The sequence below is a fragment of the Scardinius erythrophthalmus genome (genome assembly GCF_964197995.2).
Source record: "Scardinius erythrophthalmus genome assembly, chromosome: 12".
Classification (NCBI taxonomy): Eukaryota; Metazoa; Chordata; class Actinopteri; order Cypriniformes; family Leuciscidae; genus Scardinius; species Scardinius erythrophthalmus.
In genome coordinates this window covers 26,368,390-26,389,003 of record NC_138232.1, presented here as the reverse complement: position 1 = coordinate 26,389,003, position 20,614 = coordinate 26,368,390, and the positions used below count along the sequence as shown (strand labels likewise).

Genomic DNA, 20,614 nt, shown 5'->3' with positions numbered 1-20,614 from the left:
GAGACTTTTCGCATTTCCCTTGTGAAACTGTCTTTGTCAAAGTGGTACTGCCCAATTTATCAGTATCCCACCAGGAATTCTCCCGAATCTTCAGATGGCCACTGCATATTTATTATATTATATAATACATTATTTACATTTGCAACTTTACTAGTGGTTGCGTGCTGTTTTTTTTCATTTTGCTGCTTTTCTAAAGTCTTTTATTTTTGAGTAATTGTACCCTTTTCATTTTAGTAGATTTTCAGATTTTCAGTAGAGTTATTTAAATTATCTTACAGTTTTCTTTTTTCTCCTATTTGTTCCTACAGATGAAAACTGTAAGTGTGGCTCTAGTTTTATGTCTCAATGTTGGCGTGGACCCTCCTGATGTAGTCAAGACTTCACCCTGTGCCAGACTAGAGTGCTGGATAGGTGAGTTTGCCCACAGACATGGGCAGTATTTCAATTAAATGTATTTTAAATACGTATTTAATTACTTTTTGTAATTTGTATTTTGCAGGTGTGTAAAAAATAAAATGTAGTTTGTAACAAAATATTTTGAGGGAGTGTATTTAGAGTATTTCAAATACTTAAATACTTAAGAAAAATCACCATATGCTTATCACCATAGTAAATGATTTTGCCATATTTTCGGTCTGATGTTGGCAATGGCAATGTCCAGGTTAGATGCACGAAAATCACGTGACACCCTGTAGACCGGGCTCCCTCCAAGAAGTGAATGAGTTTTGAACCCCTACGGGTGACGTCACGGACACTACGTCCATATTTTTTTACAGTCTATGTTTTGAACACAGGAAAAGTAGTGGCGCTGCTTCACCCAAAAATAAAACTTTTGTCACACTTTTATTGTCCCAAACCTGTATGAGTTTCTTTCTTCTGTTGAAATAAAAATAAGATATTTTGAAGAATGTCTGTAATCAAACAGTTGACAGTAGCCTAGCCAATGACTTCCATTTTATTTTTCAATGGCTTCCGTCAACTGTCTGGTTACCAACATTCTTCAAAATATCTTATTTTTATTTCAACAGAAGAAAGAAACTCATACAGGTTTGGGACAACATACGGATAAGTAAATGATGACAGAATTTTCCTTTTTGGGTGAACTTACTATCCCTTTAAGGTAAAGTGTTTTGTGAAAAATATACAGTCTACACACACATATTGCACACTGAACAGCATTATAGAGAAAAAAAGTGTGCCTTATGAGATCAATGCACTGTGTTATCATTCATAAAAGGACATCATACCTATTATGAAACAGCGTGTCTGTTGTAACTCCACTGAAATCTCCATGCTAAGCAAGCGTTCACAATATAACATCCATTTGGTTTTACATGTTTTTAAACGTATTACATATGAGAAATATTGATATTCTGTCGGATTTTGTATAAAATAATCACCAATCCTAGCCTGGGTGCCAGCCCGAACCCCGCCCACAACATTTTTTGGTCGGGAAGTTCGGTCAGGGCTGCGTTCAGCCCCGACAAAAGTTGCACAACGTTTTTTAAACAGAAACGGTGATGCGTTGAACACACTGTTCTTCACAAAGAACACAAAGAATGGCCTTCTCAGCTGCCATAGTTGCAACTCTTGCGTCATCAGAACAGGGTGTTCAACGCATCACCGTTTCTGTTTAAAAAACATTGTGCAACGTTTTGTCGGGGCTGAACGCAGCCCTGTTGACAACTATGCGTCGCTCAACATACGTCACTTACTGCGTTGCTCTGATTGGTTGTAGGTCTATCCAACTGAGTGCAGAGTTTTTTTTTTTTCTTGGTTCGGTTAAGACACGCCTCATAATCAAAGCCCTATGGAGCAGTATCAGACTCACATTCTGCCTAGAATATGAGTATGACGAAGTCAGGCTACATCAATCCTATTGTTTTTCAATAATTGCGCACACAGCGCGATTCTACTATGGAAAAGGCATACGCGATCAGGGCAGTTCGAGTCTTGTGTGAAAAACAAACCCACACATATTATGATTAATATGATTAATCATATATATTATGATTAAAATGGAATTTTGATTTTGTGACAAATTCTCGGTCTGTTTTTTTTTCCCTTTTTTATTTTGCTACTTCGCCATTTTGAATTTACACATTTCACATATTTGTGTTATTGCTACTATTTGTGTTATTGACCTTTCAGTAATAAAAAAAAGACTTAAGATTATTGTGGGAGTATTTTTGTATTTTCAAAATACTAATTACTTGTATTTTATTTAAATACATTTTTTCACAACAGTATTTTGTATTTTATTTTGTTACATTTCATGAGCCAGTATTTGTAGTTTGTAACAAAATAGTTTTTGATGTATTTGTGCCCACCTCTGTTTGCCCATATATCCACCAAATAACCATACAATGGTTTCCCCTCGGTTGTAACTCTGTTCCACCATTACCTCTTGTCTGATGCCCCTGTGTGTAATAAAGAAGGACTTTACTTTGTACATGTGTCTGAAAAATTTGAGAAATAAGCAATATGTTGAATGCATGTCAATTAATAAATGTTTACAGCGCAGTGTGCAGCTTGATTTAATTAGGGGTTCAAGCACGAAGTGCTGAAACCTTATTGTAATTGTGCTGATTTTTATTATTAGGGGTTCAAGCACGAAGTGCTGAAACCCTATTGTAATTGTCCTGATTTTTAGGGGTTCAAGCCAAAGTGCTGAAACCCTATTGTTATTGTACTGATTTTTATTAGGGGTTCAAGCACGAAGTGCTGAAACCCTATTGTATTTGTCCTGATCAGGGGTTCAAGCACGAAGTGCTGAAACCCTATTTTAATTGCCCTGATTTTTATTATTTTTCTTCCGCCATAAAACGCATCGTGCAGCCCAAACCGTAAGGGCTAGAGCATTGAAACTTTGCCATATGGTAGTACAAAAATCAAGGAGAGGTTAACAAATTATGACCTCGATTGGCCCATAGGTGGCGCTATAGCGACCAAAAGCATGAAACTGGTCATAACTCCTAGACTGTATGTTGTAGACTCAAGTGTCTTATATCATTGGAAAGTTGTACACCTGGAGAATAAAACGTATATCTCCGATTTCATTTCCGGTATGCAAATTTTTCCGCCATTTTGAATTTTTTCAAAAAACTACTTTTGCAAGCTAGTCCATGGTTTTTCGCCTGATCGGAACCAAACCAGTGCAGAAATGTTCATTGGAGTCTGACTATCTATAATTATCTAAATTTCCATTCACGTTCACTAGGGGGCGCAAAATTAATGTTTTGGGAGGAGCCTATTTTACTAAAATGGCTATAACTCGAGAAGTAAATGAGCTGGTTTCACCAATCTCGATACACATGTGTAGGAGGTCAGTCTGGGGTCACAGTAAAAAAATCGCGTCGATTGGCCACATGGTGGCGCTATAAGACTAAAAAAACATATAAACACCCAACCGTTTGTCAGAATGACTTGAAATTTGGTATGGCGTGTCTTGGTCCAAGGTGCCATGTATGTCTATGAGGACATTTGCGTATCTCAAAAAACATGGCCACCATTGGCCAATGAAGTTTGAGCACCTATTAGACAAGGTTAACGGAGGCCGATCGGAACGAAACTCGATGGGCATGTTCGACTCATGGCCCTAGAGGTCTGTAAGAATTTTGAAAGAAATCGGCCACTAGTTGGCGCTAACGAGTTTTACGGCTCTGTAATCACGTGGTGTTATACTTATCGTACTTATCTATTATGTCAGTGGTTACATGCTTGCTAAATAAAACGTAATAACTTTTGATGCTTTTGTGCTTAAAGGCCTTAAATGCTTGAACCCCGATAAATGCTGCTTGCAGCTTTAATTAAGGGTTCAAGCATGAAATGCTGAAACCCTATTGTAATTGTAAGGATTTGTAAAACGCATCGTGCAGGACAAACCGTAAGGACTAGAGACTTGAAACCTGGCCAGATGGTAGGCCTCAATTTGGGGACAACCTATTAGAGTATGACCCCGATTGGCCCATAGGTGGCGCTACAGCAGCCAAAATCGCTCATAACTCTTAGACCGTTTGTCCCAGGATCAAGTGTCTTATATCGTTGGAATCCTTGGCTCAAGGCAGACAAAATGGCTATCTCCGATTTGCTCGCCCTTCAGGCGCCAATATCGAGTAAATTGCATTTTTTTGAAAAACCTATTTTTGCGAACTTCTCCTAGGTTTTTGGCCCAATCGGAACCAAACCACTGCAAGAATATTCTCTGGAGTCTGACAATCAATAATCATCCAAAAAATTCAAAATTTCAATTAACGGTCGATAAGGGGAACCAAAATATTTGATGGCACCAGGGCCACTTTTACTAAAACGGTTATAAATTGTAAACGGAAAAAGATTTTTTTGCTAAACTCGGGATACATCTTCCTGAGCTCAACCTGAGATCACTTGAAAAAAATCGCAACAATTGGCCAATTGGTGGCACTATAAAATGGTTATAACTTGTGAACGGAAAGAGATATTTTCGCAAAACTTGGGACACGTTCATGAGCTCATTCTGAGGTCTCGGAAAAAAAAAATCATTACAATTGGCCACTTGGTGGCACTATAAAATGGTTATAACTTGTGAGCGGAAAGAGATATTTTCGCTAAACTTGGGACACATGTTCATAAGCTCAATCTGAGTTGACATGAAAAAAATCGTGACAATTGGCCGCTTGGTGGCGCTATAACAGTGAAAAAAATCATGAAAATAGCTATAAGCGCACCCAACTGTTAGTCTACTGAAAATTGGCACGCAGAGTCTTTTTCCAGGGTGCCATGATAGTCTATGAGAACATTGGTGTATCTCAAAAAACTAAGTATACGTCATTGGCACATTGCCTTGAAGAAGCCTTAGAAGTTTCAAGCCAGTGTTTTTTCACAGGAGTGACCTCCTAAGACTCCTGAATCCTTGCCGAGTCCAACAATACCAAACATGCCAGGTTTTGCCTTATGTTTTTTGTAAGTGTCATTTAGAGCTTTAAAAAATTGTGTTTATCTTCAAAGCCGTTAGTCCGATCGAGACAACAACAAAAAAACAAAGGAAATTTGAAAACATAGGTAAATAGCTAAACAATAACGCCAAAATGTTAAAATTATGATAGGAACTGACAAAAAAATGAATTAAATCCAATCAATTTCACCCATGGATCATTTTGATGCTCTCACATGTTTGAAACAAACAATGATGGATTGTCATGAAATTTGTTTTGAATTGGGACTGGCGAATCCCCGTCCATACTGTCAATGACCATTCGCAAAGACCCGCCCACTTTAGTTACTGTTGCTATGTCTGACAAGTGACGCCACTCTCACACCACACCAAGTTCTCACGCAGTGAAAAATGCATTGTGGATCAGAGAGGAGACTGCGCGCTGACAGACAAGTACTTTTGATATGAAACAAATGACGCTTTTCCACTACACAGTACCAGCTCGGCTCGCCTCGCCTCGGCTCGGCCTGGCTCGGCTCGACTCGGCTTTGTTTGGTTTTCCAATGTGTAAAAGTTGTACCTGTACCTGCTTCCAGGTACTTTTTTTTCGTACCACCTCCGGCGAGGTTCTAAGCGAGCTGGGGCAAGCTGAGGCGATACTAAAATGTGACGTGAAAACACGGCAGACTGCTGATTGGTCAGAGAGAATCGTCACTATTCACTGCGTCATCATTGCACGCGCCAGACGGAGTATCCTGAATAAAAAACATCTCGCGTAGAAGATTAAGTCATGGCAGTTTCCTGCGACGTCGCTATGACGACCAGGTACTATTGTGGAGGTACTATCTGCAATGGAAAACGGAGCGAAAAGCGAGCCGAGCCGAGCCGAGTCGAGTTGAGTTGAGCTGGTACTGGTAATGGAAAAGCGCCAAAATTCGCACCTTTCAAATGTAGTCATTTTTTAGAGGCATTTAAACAATAAATACCGTTTTGTGACTCTTTAATGTGTCTGACAGATCGCTGTAGACTCAAGGCTCAGTTAAAGCTGCTCGTGAACCGATCATCTCTTCCTTCTAGTTAATTTATAGCATTAAAATAAACATGAATGAACATAAAAGGAATGTTGTTTTAAAGTGCTAAGACGTCAGTACACTTTGTTTTTCAAATTTAAATCCTCCAAAGTTAATCTACTAACTCTCCTGACTGCTTTGTGGAACAAAATGGCGGATTATGATTAGTCAGATCGCCTGTCAATCAAACTCCCTGCGAAGGGTCAATTGAGAATGCCCGTGCGCACAATCCTGATCTAATCGACAACTTTGCAGTTGCACAAAGGAAAACCCGGAAAATCCTGCTATAATGTAAGAGAGCATCTTTTTTATGTATTTGGACCTAGGCCTAACAATGTGTTATGGTGCACTGTCACCAGTTTTTTTTTTTTTTTTTTTTTTGGTGAGCGTAAGCTCCTCCTGATTTTGTTAGTCATCTCATCTCTTATATGCTGTGTATGATCATATCCTGCCCTATTCATGGTAGCCTACTCGCGGACATTGCGTCATCAATTGCATCATCAAGGGGCCCGCCTTGATAATCCTATTTAAGGGCCTGGTGTTGGCTTGTTACGCCACTGAATATAATTGTCTAAACTCCTTATCAAAATTACATATTTACAACAAATTTGACACATATATATGGGCACACTTTGAGTACTACTAATAAAAGTGGTGGAGATCAGGCAAGACTGTAAGAAGACTCGCTGACTGTAAAAACGCTTTAAAACCATATATTTCCTATGGTAAACTGCCTGTATTGGTTGTAAATTGACTTTTTTTAATCTATGATGGCAGTTGTTAAATGCTTGCTAAATAAAACGTAATGTCTTTTGATGCTTGTGTGCTTAAAGGCCTTAAAGGCCTTAACTGCTTGAACCCCGATAAATGCTGCTTGCAGCTTTAATTAGGGGTTCAAGCACAAAGTGCTGAAACCCTATTGTAATTGTACTGATTTTTATTACGGGTTCAAGCACGAAGTGCTGAAACCCTATTGTAATTGTAAGGATTTTTATTAGGGGTTCAAGCACGAAGTGCTGAAACCCTATTGTAATTGTAAGGATTTTTAGGGGTTCAAGCACGAAGTGCTGAAACCCTATTGTAATTGTACTGATTTTTATTAGGGGTTCAAGCACGAAGTGCTGAAACCCTATTGTAATTGTGCTGATTTTTAGGGGTTCAAGCACGAAGTGCTGAAACCCTATTGTAATTGTATTGATTTTTATTATTATTAGGGGTTCAAGCACGAAGTGCTGAAACCCTATTGTAATTGCCCTGATTTTTAGGGGTTCAAGCACGAAGTGCTGAAACCCTATTGTAATTGTGCTGATTTTTATTATTATTATTATTATTATTATTCTGCCGTAAAACGCATCGTGCAGCCCAAACCGTAAGGGCTAGAGCTTTGAAACTTTGCCATATGGTAGTACAAAAATCGAGGAGAGGTTATCAAATTATGACCCCGATTGGCCCATAGGTGGCGCTATAGCAACCAAAAGCGCGAAACTGCTCATAACTCCTAGACCGTAAGTCATAGACTCAAGTGTCTTATATCATTGGAAAGCTGGACGCCTGACGAACAAAACGTATATCTCCGATTTTATTTCCGTCATGATAGATTTTCCGCCATTTTGAATTTTGTCGAAAACCTACTTTTGCGAACTAGTCCCTGGTTTTTTGCCCGATCGGAACCAAACCAGTGCAGAATTGTTCTGTGGAGTCTGAAGATCAATAATTATCGAAAAAAAGTTGAAATTTCGATTCACGGTCGCTAGGGGGTGCAAAATTAACGTTGTGGGAGGAGCCTATTTTACTAAAATGGCTATAACTCAAGAAGTAATTCAGTAAACTTCACCAAACTTGGTAAACATGTGTAGAAGGTCAATCTGAGGTCACAGTAAAAAAAATGCGTCGATTGGCCACATGGTGGCGCTATAAAACAAAAAAAACATGTAGACACCTGACCGTTAGTCCGATTGACTTGAAATTTGGTATGCAGTGTCTTGGCCCAAGGGGCCATGTATGTCTAAAAGGATATTGGCATATCTCGAAAAACATGGCCGCCATTGGCCAATGAGGTTTGAGCACCTATTAAACAAGGTTAACGGAGGCCGATCGGAACGAAACTCGATGGGCATGTTCGACTCATGGCCCTAGAGGTCTGTAAGAGTTTTGAAAGAAATCGGCCACTAGTTGGCGCTAACGAGTTTTATGGCTCTGTAATCACGTGGTGTTACACTTATCGTCACAAAATGCATATCATCTGATAGATCTGCTCATGCTGAACAACTTTGCCTCTAGAACTAATGCTGTCAATTAAACCGTTTATTAAATATTCGTAATTATGTTAAAAACCTACTTTTACGAACTAGTCCTAGGTTTATCGCCCGATCGAAACCAGACCAGTCTATGACAATTCTCTGGACACTCTAGATCAATAATTATCAAAAAAAAGTTGAACTTTTGCATTTTGCGCATGGGTATATTGGGTCATAAAGAAAATGGGCGTGGCAAAATGCACTCAAAAGCCTATAAATCCTAAACGAAAACTCAGAACTTCACGAAAATTGGTGAGCATATGTGCCACAACATCATTAACAAGCATGCAAAATATCATGGAGATCGGACTATAGGTGGCGCTATAACTGTTAAAAAGCTTGCCTGTATTGGCTGTAAATGGACTTTTCCATCTATTATTTCAGTGGTTAAAAGCTTTCTAAATAAATCTTAATGTCTTAAATGCTTATGTGCTTAAAGGCCTTAAATGCTTGAACCCCGATAAATGCTGCTTGCAGCTTTAATTATTATTATTATTATTCTTCCCTAAAACGCATCGTGCAGCCAAAACCGTAAGGCCTAGAGACGTGATACTTGGTCAAATGGTAGTAGTATTGCTCGCTACTCAGATACACGGACTTAGCCAAATCGGCCCATAGGTGGCGCTACAGCAACCAAAAGCGCAAAACTGCTCAGAACTCCTAGACCGTATGTCGTAGACTCAAGTGTCTTATATCATTGGGAAGCTGGATGCCTGACGAACAAAACGTATATCTCCGATTTCATTTCCGCCATGATAGATTTTCCGCCATTTTGAATTTTGCCAAAAACCTACTTTTGCGAACTAGTCCTAGGTTTTTCGCCCGATCGGAACCAAACCAGTACAGAAATGTTCTCTGGAGTCTGAATATCAATAATTATCGAAAAAAAGTTGGAATTCCGATTCACGGACGCTAAGGGGCGCCAAAACGTACGTTGTGGGAGGGGCCTATTTTACTAAAATGGCTATAACTCCAGAAGTAAATGAGGTATCTTCACCAAACTCGGTACACATGTGTAAGAGGTCAATCTGAGGTCACAGTAAAAAAATCGCGGCGATTGGCCACATGGTGGCGCTATAACTTGAAAAAAACATAAAACAGGCTTTAACCACCTGACCGTTAGTCCGATTGACTTGAAAATTGGTATGCAGTGTCTTGGCCCAAGGTGTCATGTATGTCTATGAGGACATTGGTGTATCTCAAAAAACATGGCCGCCATCGGCCAATGAAGTTTGAGCACCTATTAGACAAGGTTAACGGAGGCCGATCGGAACGAAACTCGATGGGCATGTTCAACTCATAGCCCTAGAGGTCTGTAAGAATTTTGAAAGAAATCGGCCACTAGTTGGCGCTAACGAGTTTTACGGCTCTGTAATCACGTGGTGTTACACTTATTGTCACAAAATGCATATCATTTGATAGATCTGCTCATGCTGAACAACATTGCCTCAAGAACCATAGCTGTCAATCAAATCGTTCATTAATTATTCGCGAATATGTTAAAAACCTACTTTTGCGAACTAGTCCCTGGTTTTTCGCCCGATCGGAACCAGACCAGTCTAGGACAATTCTCTGGACTCTCTAGATCAATAATTATCGAAAAAAAGTTGAACTTTTGAATTTTTCGTATGGCTATAATTGGGTCATAAAGAAAATGGGCGTGGCAAAATGCACTCAAAAGCTTATAAATCCTAAACGAAAACTCAGAACTTCACGAAAATTGGTGAGCATATGTGCCATAATATTCTAAACAAGCATGCCAAATTTCATGTTGATCGGACCATAGGTGGCGCTATAACTGTTAAAAAGGTTTGAAAACCATATATTTCCTATGGTAAATTGCCTGTATTGGCTGTAAATGGACTTTTCCATCTATTATTTCAGTGGTTAAAAGCTTTCTAAATAAAACTTAATGTCTTAAATGCTTATGTGCTTAAAGGCCTTAAATGCTTGAACCCCGATAAATGCTGCTTGCAGCTTTAATTATTAGGGGTTCAAGCACGAAGTGCTGAAACCCTATTGTAATTGTGCTGATTTTTATTATTAGGGGTTCAAGCATGAAATGCTGAAACCCTATTGTAATTGTAAGGATTCGTAAAACGCATCGTGCAGGACAAACCGTAAGGCCTAGAGACTTGAAACCTGGCCAGATGGTAGGCCTCAATTTGGGGACAACCTATCAGAGTATGACCCCGATTGGCCCATAGGTGGCGCTACAGCAACCAAAAGTTCAAAATCGCTCACAACTCTTAGACCGTTTGTCCCAGGATCAAGTGTCTTATATCGTTGGAATCCGTGGCTCAAGGCGGACAGAATGGCTATCTCCGATTTGGATGTAGGCAGGGAACATTTTCTGCTATGTCGAATTTTGTCCAAAACCTACTTTTGCGAACTAGTCCCTGGTTTTTCGCCCGATCGGAACCAAACCAGTCTAGGACAATTCTCTGGACTCTCTAGATCAATAATTATCAAAAAAAAGTTGAACTTTGGCCTTTGGGTGGCTGTAACGGGGTCATTTAGAAAAGGGGCGTGGCAAAATACACTCAAAAGCCTATAAATCCCAAAGGAAACCTCAGAACTTCACAAAAATTGATGAGCCTATGTGTCAGAACATGGTGAGGAAGCATGCAGAGTTTCGTGGAGATCGGACCATAGGTGGCGCTATAACTGGCAAAAAGCCTTCATTCTTATTAGGGGTTCAAGCATGAAATGCTGAAACCCTATTGTAATTGTAAGGATTCGTAAAACGCATCGTGCAGGACAAACCGTAAGGCCTAGAGACTTGAAACCTGGCCAGATGGTAGGCCTCAATTTGGGGACAACCTATCAGAGTATGACCCCGATTGGCCCATAGGTGGCGCTACAGCAACCAAAAGTTCAAAATCGCTCACAACTCTTAGACCGTTTGTCCCAGGATCAAGTGTCTTATATCGTTGGAATCCGTGGCTCAAGGCGGACAGAATGGCTATCTCCGATTTGGATGTAGGCAGGGAACATTTTCTGCTATGTCGAATTTTGTCCAAAACCTACTTTTGCGAACTAGTCCCTGGTTTTTCGCCCGATCGGAACCAAACCAGTCTAGGACAATTCTCTGGACTCTCTAGATCAATAATTATCAAAAAAAAGTTGAACTTTGGCCTTTGGGTGGCTGTAACGGGGTCATTTAGAAAAGGGGCGTGGCAAAATACACTCAAAAGCCTATAAATCCCAAAGGAAACCTCAGAACTTCACAAAAATTGATGAGCCTATGTGTCAGAACATGGTGAGGAAGCATGCAGAGTTTCGTGGAGATCGGACCATAGGTGGCGCTATAACTGGCAAAAAGCCTTCATTCTTATTAGGGGTTCAAGCATGAAATGCTGAAACCCTATTGTAATTGTAAGGATTCGTAAAACGCATCGTGCAGGACAAACCGTAAGGCCTAGAGACTTGAAACCTGGCCAGATGGTAGGCCTCAATTTGGGGACAACCTATCAGAGTATGACCCCGATTGGCCCATAGGTGGCGCTACAGCAACCAAAAGTTCAAAATCGCTCACAACTCTTAGACCGTTTGTCCCAGGATCAAGTGTCTTATATCGTTGGAATCCGTGGCTCAAGGCGGACAGAATGGCTATCTCCGATTTGGATGTAGGCAGGGAACATTTTCTGCTATGTCGAATTTTGTCCAAAACCTACTTTTGCGAACTAGTCCCTGGTTTTTCGCCCGATCGGAACCAAACCAGTCTAGGACAATTCTCTGGACTCTCTAGATCAATAATTATCAAAAAAAAGTTGAACTTTGGCCTTTGGGTGGCTGTAACGGGGTCATTTAGAAAAGGGGCGTGGCAAAATACACTCAAAAGCCTATAAATCCCAAAGGAAACCTCAGAACTTCACAAAAATTGATGAGCCTATGTGTCAGAACATGGTGAGGAAGCATGCAGAGTTTCGTGGAGATCGGACCATAGGTGGCGCTATAACTGGCAAAAAGCCTTCATTCTTATTAGGGGTTCAAGCATGAAATGCTGAAACCCTATTGTAATTGTAAGGATTCGTAAAACGCATCGTGCAGGACAAACCGTAAGGCCTAGAGACTTGAAACCTGGCCAGATGGTAGGCCTCAATTTGGGGACAACCTATCAGAGTATGACCCCGATTGGCCCATAGGTGGCGCTACAGCAACCAAAAGTTCAAAATCGCTCATAACTCTTAGACCGTTTGTCCCAGGATCAAGTGTCTTATATCGTTGGAATCCGTGGCTCAAGGCGGACAAAATGGCTATCTCCGATTTGCTCGCCCTTCAGGCGCCAATTTTGAGTAAATTGCATTTTTTTGAAAAACCTATTTTTGCGAACTTCTCCTAGGTTTTTTGCCCGATCGGAACCAAACCACTGCAAGAATATTCTCTGGAGTCTGACAATCAGTAATCATCCAAAAAATTCAAAATTTCAATTAACGGTCGATAAGGGGAACCAAAATATTTGATGGCACCAGGGCCACTTTTACTAAAACGGTTATAAATTGTGAACAGAAAGAGATTTTTTTGCTAAACTTGGGATACATCTTCCTGAGCTCAATCTGAGATCACTTGAAAAAAATCGCAACAATTGTCCACTTGGTGGCACTATAAAACGGTTATAACTTGTGAACGGAAAGAGATATTTTCGCAAAACTTGGGACACATGTTCATGAGCTCATTCTGAGGTCACGTGAAAAAAAAATCATGACAATTGGCCACTTGGTGGCACTATAAAATGGTTATAACTTGTGAGCGGAAAGAGATATTTTCGCTAAACTTGGGACACATGTTCTTAAGCTCAATCTGAGTTGACATGAAAAAAATCGTGACAATTGGCCACTTGGTGGCGCTATAACAGTGAAAAAAATCATTAAAATCGCTATAAGCGCACCCAACTGTTAGTCTACTGAAAATTGGCACGCAGTGTCTTTGTCCAGGGTGCCATGATAGTCTATGAGAACATTGGTGTATCTCAAAAAACTCAGTATACGTCATTGGCACAATGCCTTGAAGGAGCCTTAGAAGTTTCAAGCCAGTGTTTTTTCACAGGAGTGACCTCCTAAGACTCCTGAATCCTTGCCGAGTCCAACAATACCAAACATGCCAGGTTTCGCCTTATGGTTTTTGTAAGTGTCATTTAGAGCTTTAAAAAATTGTGGTTATCTTCAAAGCCGTTAGTCCGATCGAGACAAAAAAAAAAAAAAAAAGCTAAACAATAACACCAAAATGTTAAAATTATGATAAGGACTGACAAAAAAAAAAATTTAAATCCAATCAATTTCACCCATGGATCATTTTGATGCTCTCACATGTTTGAAACGAACAATTGATGGATTGTGATGAAATTTGTTTTGAATTGGGACTGGCGAATCCCTGTCCATAGAGCTAGTAAGTCCGGCCCATCCGTAAAACCCCACTGGACCTCTAGGTTGAAAAATCGTCAATGCAAGTGAATGTGAGAAAATAATTCTTTTCCGGTCCAGTTTGAATTGTGCCATGAATGTGAACATTCGTTGTCTGTGAATTTTTTATATAATTTTTCATGTTACGAGTTTGACAGTATATTGTATGATTCTTTGGCTAGCAGTTGTGGAAAAGACATAATGAGAAAGACTACATGTCGCCTATGTGACGTCACCCGATAACACATTTTTCCTTCCACTTGTCAAATCACGGTGCTAATGCTGCGATAATCTATGGAGACAGATCGAGATGCCTGTGTGTTTTGTACCCAAATGTCACCATTCAAACCAAATGGGCTGTTCTTTCTTCAGATTCCCGTCTGATGTAAAAACTAGTTGTAGTCCACAAAGTGCTCTCACACAAAGTCTAACCGTATCAAACTTCTACCCGCTAAATTGTAGCATTCTTCACACGAAACATTATATTAAAAATTCACAGACAACATATGTTCACATTCATGGCAAAATTCAAACGAGACCAGAAAATAATTATTTTCTCACATTCACTTGCATTGACGATTTTTTTAACCTAGAGGTCCAGTGGGGTTAGTGGAAGGGGCGGGACTTACCAGCTCTATACTGTCAATGACCGTTTGCAAAGACCCGCCCACTTTAGTTACTGTTGCTATGTCTGACAAGCGACGCCACTCTCACACCACACCAAGTTCTCACGCAGTGAAAAATACATTGCGGATCAGAGAGGAGACTGCGCGCTGACAGACAAGTACTTTTGATATGAAACAAAGTCTCACCTTTCAAATGTAGTCATTTTTTAGAGACATTTAAACAATAAATACCGTTTTGTGACTCTTTAATGTGTCTGACAGATCGCTGTAGACTCGAGGCTCAGTTAAAGCTGCTCGTGAACCGATCATCTCTTCCTTCTAGTTAATTTATAGCATTAAAATAAACATAAATGAACATATAAGGAATGTTGTTTTAAAGTGCTAAGACGTCAGTACACCTTGTTTTTCAAATTGAAATCCTCCAATGTTAATCTAATTACTCTCCTGACTGCTTTGTGGGACAAAATGGCGGATTATGATTAGTCAGATCACCTGTCAATCAAACTCCCTGCGAAGGGTCAATTGAGAATGCCCATGCGCACAATCCTGATCTAATCGACAACTTTGCAGTTGCACATAGGAAAGCCCGGAAAATCCCGCTATAATGTAAGAGAGCATCTTTTTTATGTATTTGGACCTAGGCCTAACAATGTGTTATCGTGCGCTGACACCATGTTTTTTTTTTTGTTTTTTTTTTTTTTTTTGGTGAGGCTACTCCTGATTTTGTTAGTCATCTCATCTCTTATATGCTGTGTATGATCATATCCTGCCCTATTCATGGTAGCCTACTTGCAGACATTGCGTCATCAATATCATCAATTGCGTCATCAAGGGGCCCGCCTTGATAATCCTACTTAAGGGCCCGGTGTTGGCTCGTTACACCACTGAATATAATTGTCTAAACTACTTATCAAAATTACATATTTACAAAGAAATTTGACACATATATATGGGCACACTTTGAGTACTACTAATAAAAGTGGTGGAGATCAGGCAAGACTGTAAGAAGACTCAGGCAAAAAGGTGCTATAACTGTAAAAACGCTTTAAAACCATATATTTCCTATGGTAAACTGCCTGTATTGGCTGTAAATTGACTTTTTCATCTATGATGACAGTTGTTAAATGCTTGCTAAATAAAACTTAATGTCTTTTGATGCTTGTGAGCTTAAAGGCCTTAAAGGTCTTAAATGCTTGAACCCCGATAAATGCTGCTTGCAGCTTTAATTATTATTATTATTATTATTCTGCCGTAAAACGCATCGTGCAGCCCAAACCGTAAGGGCTAGAGCTTTGAAACTTTGCCATATGGTAGTACAAAAATCGAGGAGAGGTTATCAAATTATGACCCCGATTGGCCCATAGGTGGCGCTATAGCAACCAAAAGCGCGAAACTGCTCATAACTCCTAGACCGTAAGTCATAGACTCAAGTGTCTTATATCATTGGAAAGCTGGACGCCTGACGAACAAAACGTATATCTCCGATTTTATTTCCGCCATGATAGATTTTCCGCCATTTTGAATTTTGTCGAAAATCTACTTTTGCGAACTAGTCCCTGGTTTTTTGCTCGATCGGAACCAAACCAGTGCAGAATTGTTCTCTGGAGTCTGAATATCAATAATTATCAAAAAAAAGTTGAAATTTCGATTCACGGTCGCTAGGGGGTGCAAAATTAACGTTGTGGGAGGAGCCTATTTTACTAAAATGGCTATAACTCCAGAAGTAAAAGAGGTATTTTAACCAAACCTGGTACACATGTGTAAGACGTCAATATGAGGTCACGGTAAAAAAATCGCGGCGATTGGTCACATGGTGGCGCTATAACATGAAAAAAACATAAAACAGGCTATAACCACCTGACCGTTAGTCCGATTGACTTGAAAATTGGTATGCAGTGTCTTGGTCCAAGGTGCCATGTATGTCTATGAGGACATTGGTGTATCTCAAAAAACATGGCCGCCATCGGCCAATGAAGTTTGAGCACCTATTAGACAAGGTTAACGGAGGCCTATCGGAACGAAACTCGGTGGGCATGTTCGACTCATGGCCCTAGAGGTCTGTAAGAATTTTAAAAGAAATCGGCCACTAGTTGGCGCTAACGAGTTTTATGGCTCTGTAATCACGTGGTGTTACACTTATTGTCACAAAATGCATACCATTTGATAGATCTCCTCTTGTTGAACAACTTTGCCTCAAGAACCATTGCTGTCAATCAAACCGTTCATTAAATATTCGTAATTATGTTAAAAACCTACTTTTGCGAACTAGTCCTAGGTTTTTCGCCCGATCAGAACCAAACGAGTCTAGGACAATTCTATGGACTCTCAAGATCAATAATTATCAAAAAAAAGTTGAACTTTTGCATTTTTCGCATGGGTATATTGGGTCATAAAGAAAATGGGCGTGGCAAAATGCACTCAAAAGCCTATAAATCCTAAACAAAAACTCAGAACTTCACGAAAATTGGTGAGCTTATGTGCCATAACATCATTAACAAGCATGCAAAATTTCATGGAGATCGGACTATAGATGGTGCTATAACTGTTAAAAAGCTTTAAAAAACACATATTTCCTATGGTAAATTGCCTGTATTGGCTGTAAATGGACTTTTCCATCTATTATTTCAGTGGTTAAAAGCTTTCTAAATAAATCTTAATGTCTTAAATGCTTATGTGCCTAAAGGCCTTAAATGCTTGAACCCCGATAAATGCTGCTTGCAGCTTTAATTATTATTATTATTATTATTTTTCTTCTGCCGTAAAACGCATCGTGCAGCCCAAACCGTAAGAGCTGGAGCTTTGAAACTTTGCCAGATGGTAGTACAAAAATCGAGGAGAGGTTATCAAATTATGACCCCGATTGGCCCATAGGTGGCGCTATAGCAACCAAAAGCGCGAAACTGCTCATAACTCCTAGACCGTAAGTCATAGACTCAAGTGTCTTATATCAGTGGAAAGCTGGACGCCTGACGAACAAAACGTATATCTCCGATTTTATTTCCGCCATAATAGATTTTCCGCCATTTTGAATTTTGTTGAAAACCTACTTTTGCGAACTAGTCCCTGGTTTTTTGCCCGATCGGAACCAAACCAGTGCAGAATTGTTCTGTGGAGTCTGCAGATCAATAATTATCGAAAAAAAGTTGAAATTTCGATTCACGGTCGCTAGGGGGTGCAAAATTAACGTTGTGGGAGGAGCCTATTTTACTAAAATGGCTATAACTCAAGAAGTAATTCAGTAAACTTCACCAAACTTGGTAAACATGTGTAGAAGGTCAATCTGAGGTCACAGTAAAAAAATTGCGTCGATTGGCCACATGGTGGCGCTATAAAACAAAAAAAACATATAGACACCTGACCGTTAGTCCGATTAACTTGAAATTTGGTATGCAGTGTCTTGGCCCAAGGGGCCATGTATGCCTAAAAGGATATTGGCGTATCTCGAAAAACATGGCCGCCATTGGCCAATGAGGTTTGAGCACCTATTAAACAAGGTTAACGAAGTCCGATCAGAACGAATCTTGGTGGGCATGTTCGGCTCAAGCCCCTAGAGGTCTATAAGAGTTTTGAAAGAAATCGGCCACTAGTTGGCGCTAACGAGTTTTATGGCTCTGTAATCACGTGGTGTTACACTTATCGTCACAAAATGCATATCATCTGATAGATCTGCTCATGCTGAACAACTTTGCCTCAAGAACTAATGCTGTCAATTAAACCGTTTATTAAATATTTGTAATTATGTTAAAAACCTACTTTTGCGAACTCGTCCTAGGTTTTTCGCCCGATCGAAACCAGACCAGTCTAGGACAATTCTCTGGACACTCTAGATCAATAATTATCAAAAAAAAAGTTGAACTTTTGCATGTAGATTGCTGTAATAGGGTCATTTAGAAAAGGGGCGTGGCAAAAAACACTAAAAAGCCTATAAAGCCTAAATGAAAACTCAGAACTTCACAAAAATTGGTGAGCATATGTGACATAACATCATTAACAAGCATGCCAATTTTTATGGAGATCGGACGATAGGTGGCGCTATAACTGCTAAAAAGCTTTAAAACCATATATTTCCTATGGTATTTCCTGTAAATGGTCTTTTCCATCTATTATGTCAGTAGTTACATGCTTGCTAAATAAAACTTAATCACTTTTGATGCTTTTGTGCTTAAAGGCCTTAACTGCTTGAACCCCGATAAATGCTGCTTGCAGCTTTAATTAGGGGTTCAAGCACGAAGTGCTGAAACCCTATTGTAATTGTACTGATTTTTATTATTATTATTATTATTATTATTATTTTCCCCTTAAACGCATCGTGCAGACCAAACCGTAAGAGCTGGAACCTTGAAACTTGGCCAAATGGTAGTCCTCAATTTGGGGAGAACCTATAAAAGTATGACCCCGATTGGCCCATAGGTGGCGCTATAGCAACCAAAAGCGCAAAACTGCTCATAACTACTAGACCGTATGTCGTAGACTCAAGTGTCTTATATCATTGGAAAGCTGGACGCCTGACGAACAAAACGTATATCTCCGATTTCATTTCCGCTATGATAGATTTTCCGCCATTTTGAATTTTGTCAAAAACCTACTTTTGCGAACTAGTCCTAGGTTTTTCGCCCGATCGGAACCAATCCAGTGCAGAAATGTTCTCTTGAGTCTGAATATCAAAAACTATCGAAAAAAAGTTGAAATTTCGATTCACGGACGCTAAGGGGCGCCAAAACGTACGTCGTGGGCAGGGCCTATTTTACTAAAATGGCTATAACTCCAGAAGTAAATGAGGTATCTTCACCAAACTTGGTACACATGTGTAAGAGGTCAATCTGAGGTCACAGTAAAAAAACCGCGGCGATTGGCCACATGGTGGCGCTATAACATGAAAAAAACATAAAACAGGCTATAACCACCTGACCGTTAGTCCGATTGACTTGAAAATTGGTTTGCAGTGTCTTGGTCCAAGGTGCCATGTATGTGTATGAGGACATTGGCGTATCTCAAAAAACATGGCCGCCATCGGCCAATGAAATTTGAGCACCTATTAGACAAGGTTAACGGAGGCCGATCGGAACGAAACTCGATGGGCATGTTCGACTCAAGGCCCTAGAGGTCTGTAAGAATTTTGAAAGAAATCGGCCACTAGTTGGCGCTAACGAGTTTTATGGCTCTGTAATCACGTGGTGTTACAAATATCCACACAATATGCATATCATTTGATAGATCTCCTCATCCTGAACAACTTTGCCTCAAGAACCATTGCTGTCAATCAAACCGTTCATTAAATATTCGCAAACATGTTAAAAACCTACTTTTGCGAACTAGTCCTAGGTTTTTCGCCCGATCGGAACCAGACCAGTCTAGGACAATTCTCTGGACTCTCTAGATCAAAAACTATCAAAAAAAAGTTGAACTTTTGCATTTGGATGGCTCTAATAGGGTCATTTATAAAATGGGCGTGTCAAAATACATTAAAAAGCCTATAAATCCTAAATAAAAACTCAGAACTTCACAAAAAGTGGTCAGCATATGTGACATAACATCATTAACAAGCATGAAAAATTCTATGGAGATCGTACGATAGGTGGCGCTATAACTGTTAAAAAGCTTTAAAATCATATATTTCCTATGGTAAACTGCCTGTATTGGCTGTAAATGGTCTTTTCCATCTCTGATCATATAATTTTCATATCATAATGTTCAAAACTAGTGCAATACAATTCTCTGGACTCACTAGATCAATAATTGTCAGAAAAAGTTGAACTACTTCATTTGGATAGCTATAATAGGTTCACTTCAAAATCTGGCCTTTACCAAGTGTCCCCGAAAGCCTATATCTCTTTAATCAATGCTCAGACCTTCTTAAAAACAAGTCAGAACGTGTGAAATATCACCCTGAACAAGCATGAAAATTTTCAGACAGATCGGACAAAATTTGCCTCTATAACAGTTAAAAAGGTAAAAATGATATGAATTAATGGCATGTTAAGCCAATAAGTGGTATTTTACTGCCCCCCGCTGTTTAAAATAGTCATTTTCTCATATTGGTATTGGTATCAGCCATGGTAAATCATGATAAATGATGGTGTGTGTGTGTGTGTGTGTGTGTGTGTGTGTGTGTGTGTGTGTGTGTGTGTGTGTGTGTGGTACAAATATAACAAAGGTTTTATTTTTCAACATGAAAACAAACATAACAGAGTGCTAGTGCACAAACAATAACCGACAATGATAATGGATGAGAGGGGAACTTAAATACACAGATCAAGACAAGGACAACAGGTGACGGTTATGATGATGAGGAGCAGGTGATGATGAG

General features: G+C 39.7%; 1 protein-coding gene across 1 annotated transcript in view; it reads left to right on the top strand.

Moving 5' to 3' along the window:
- The window catches only part of rptor (regulatory associated protein of MTOR, complex 1), a 425,184-nt gene that overhangs the window by 53,167 nt on the left and 351,403 nt on the right, over positions 1-20,614 (top strand). Inside the window, exon 3 of the mRNA XM_081381619.1 lies at positions 309-464. Coding sequence (XP_081237745.1) covers positions 450-464 — 15 coding nt within the window. The 5' untranslated portion in view covers positions 309-449. The remainder of the gene's footprint in view (positions 1-308; positions 465-20,614) is intronic.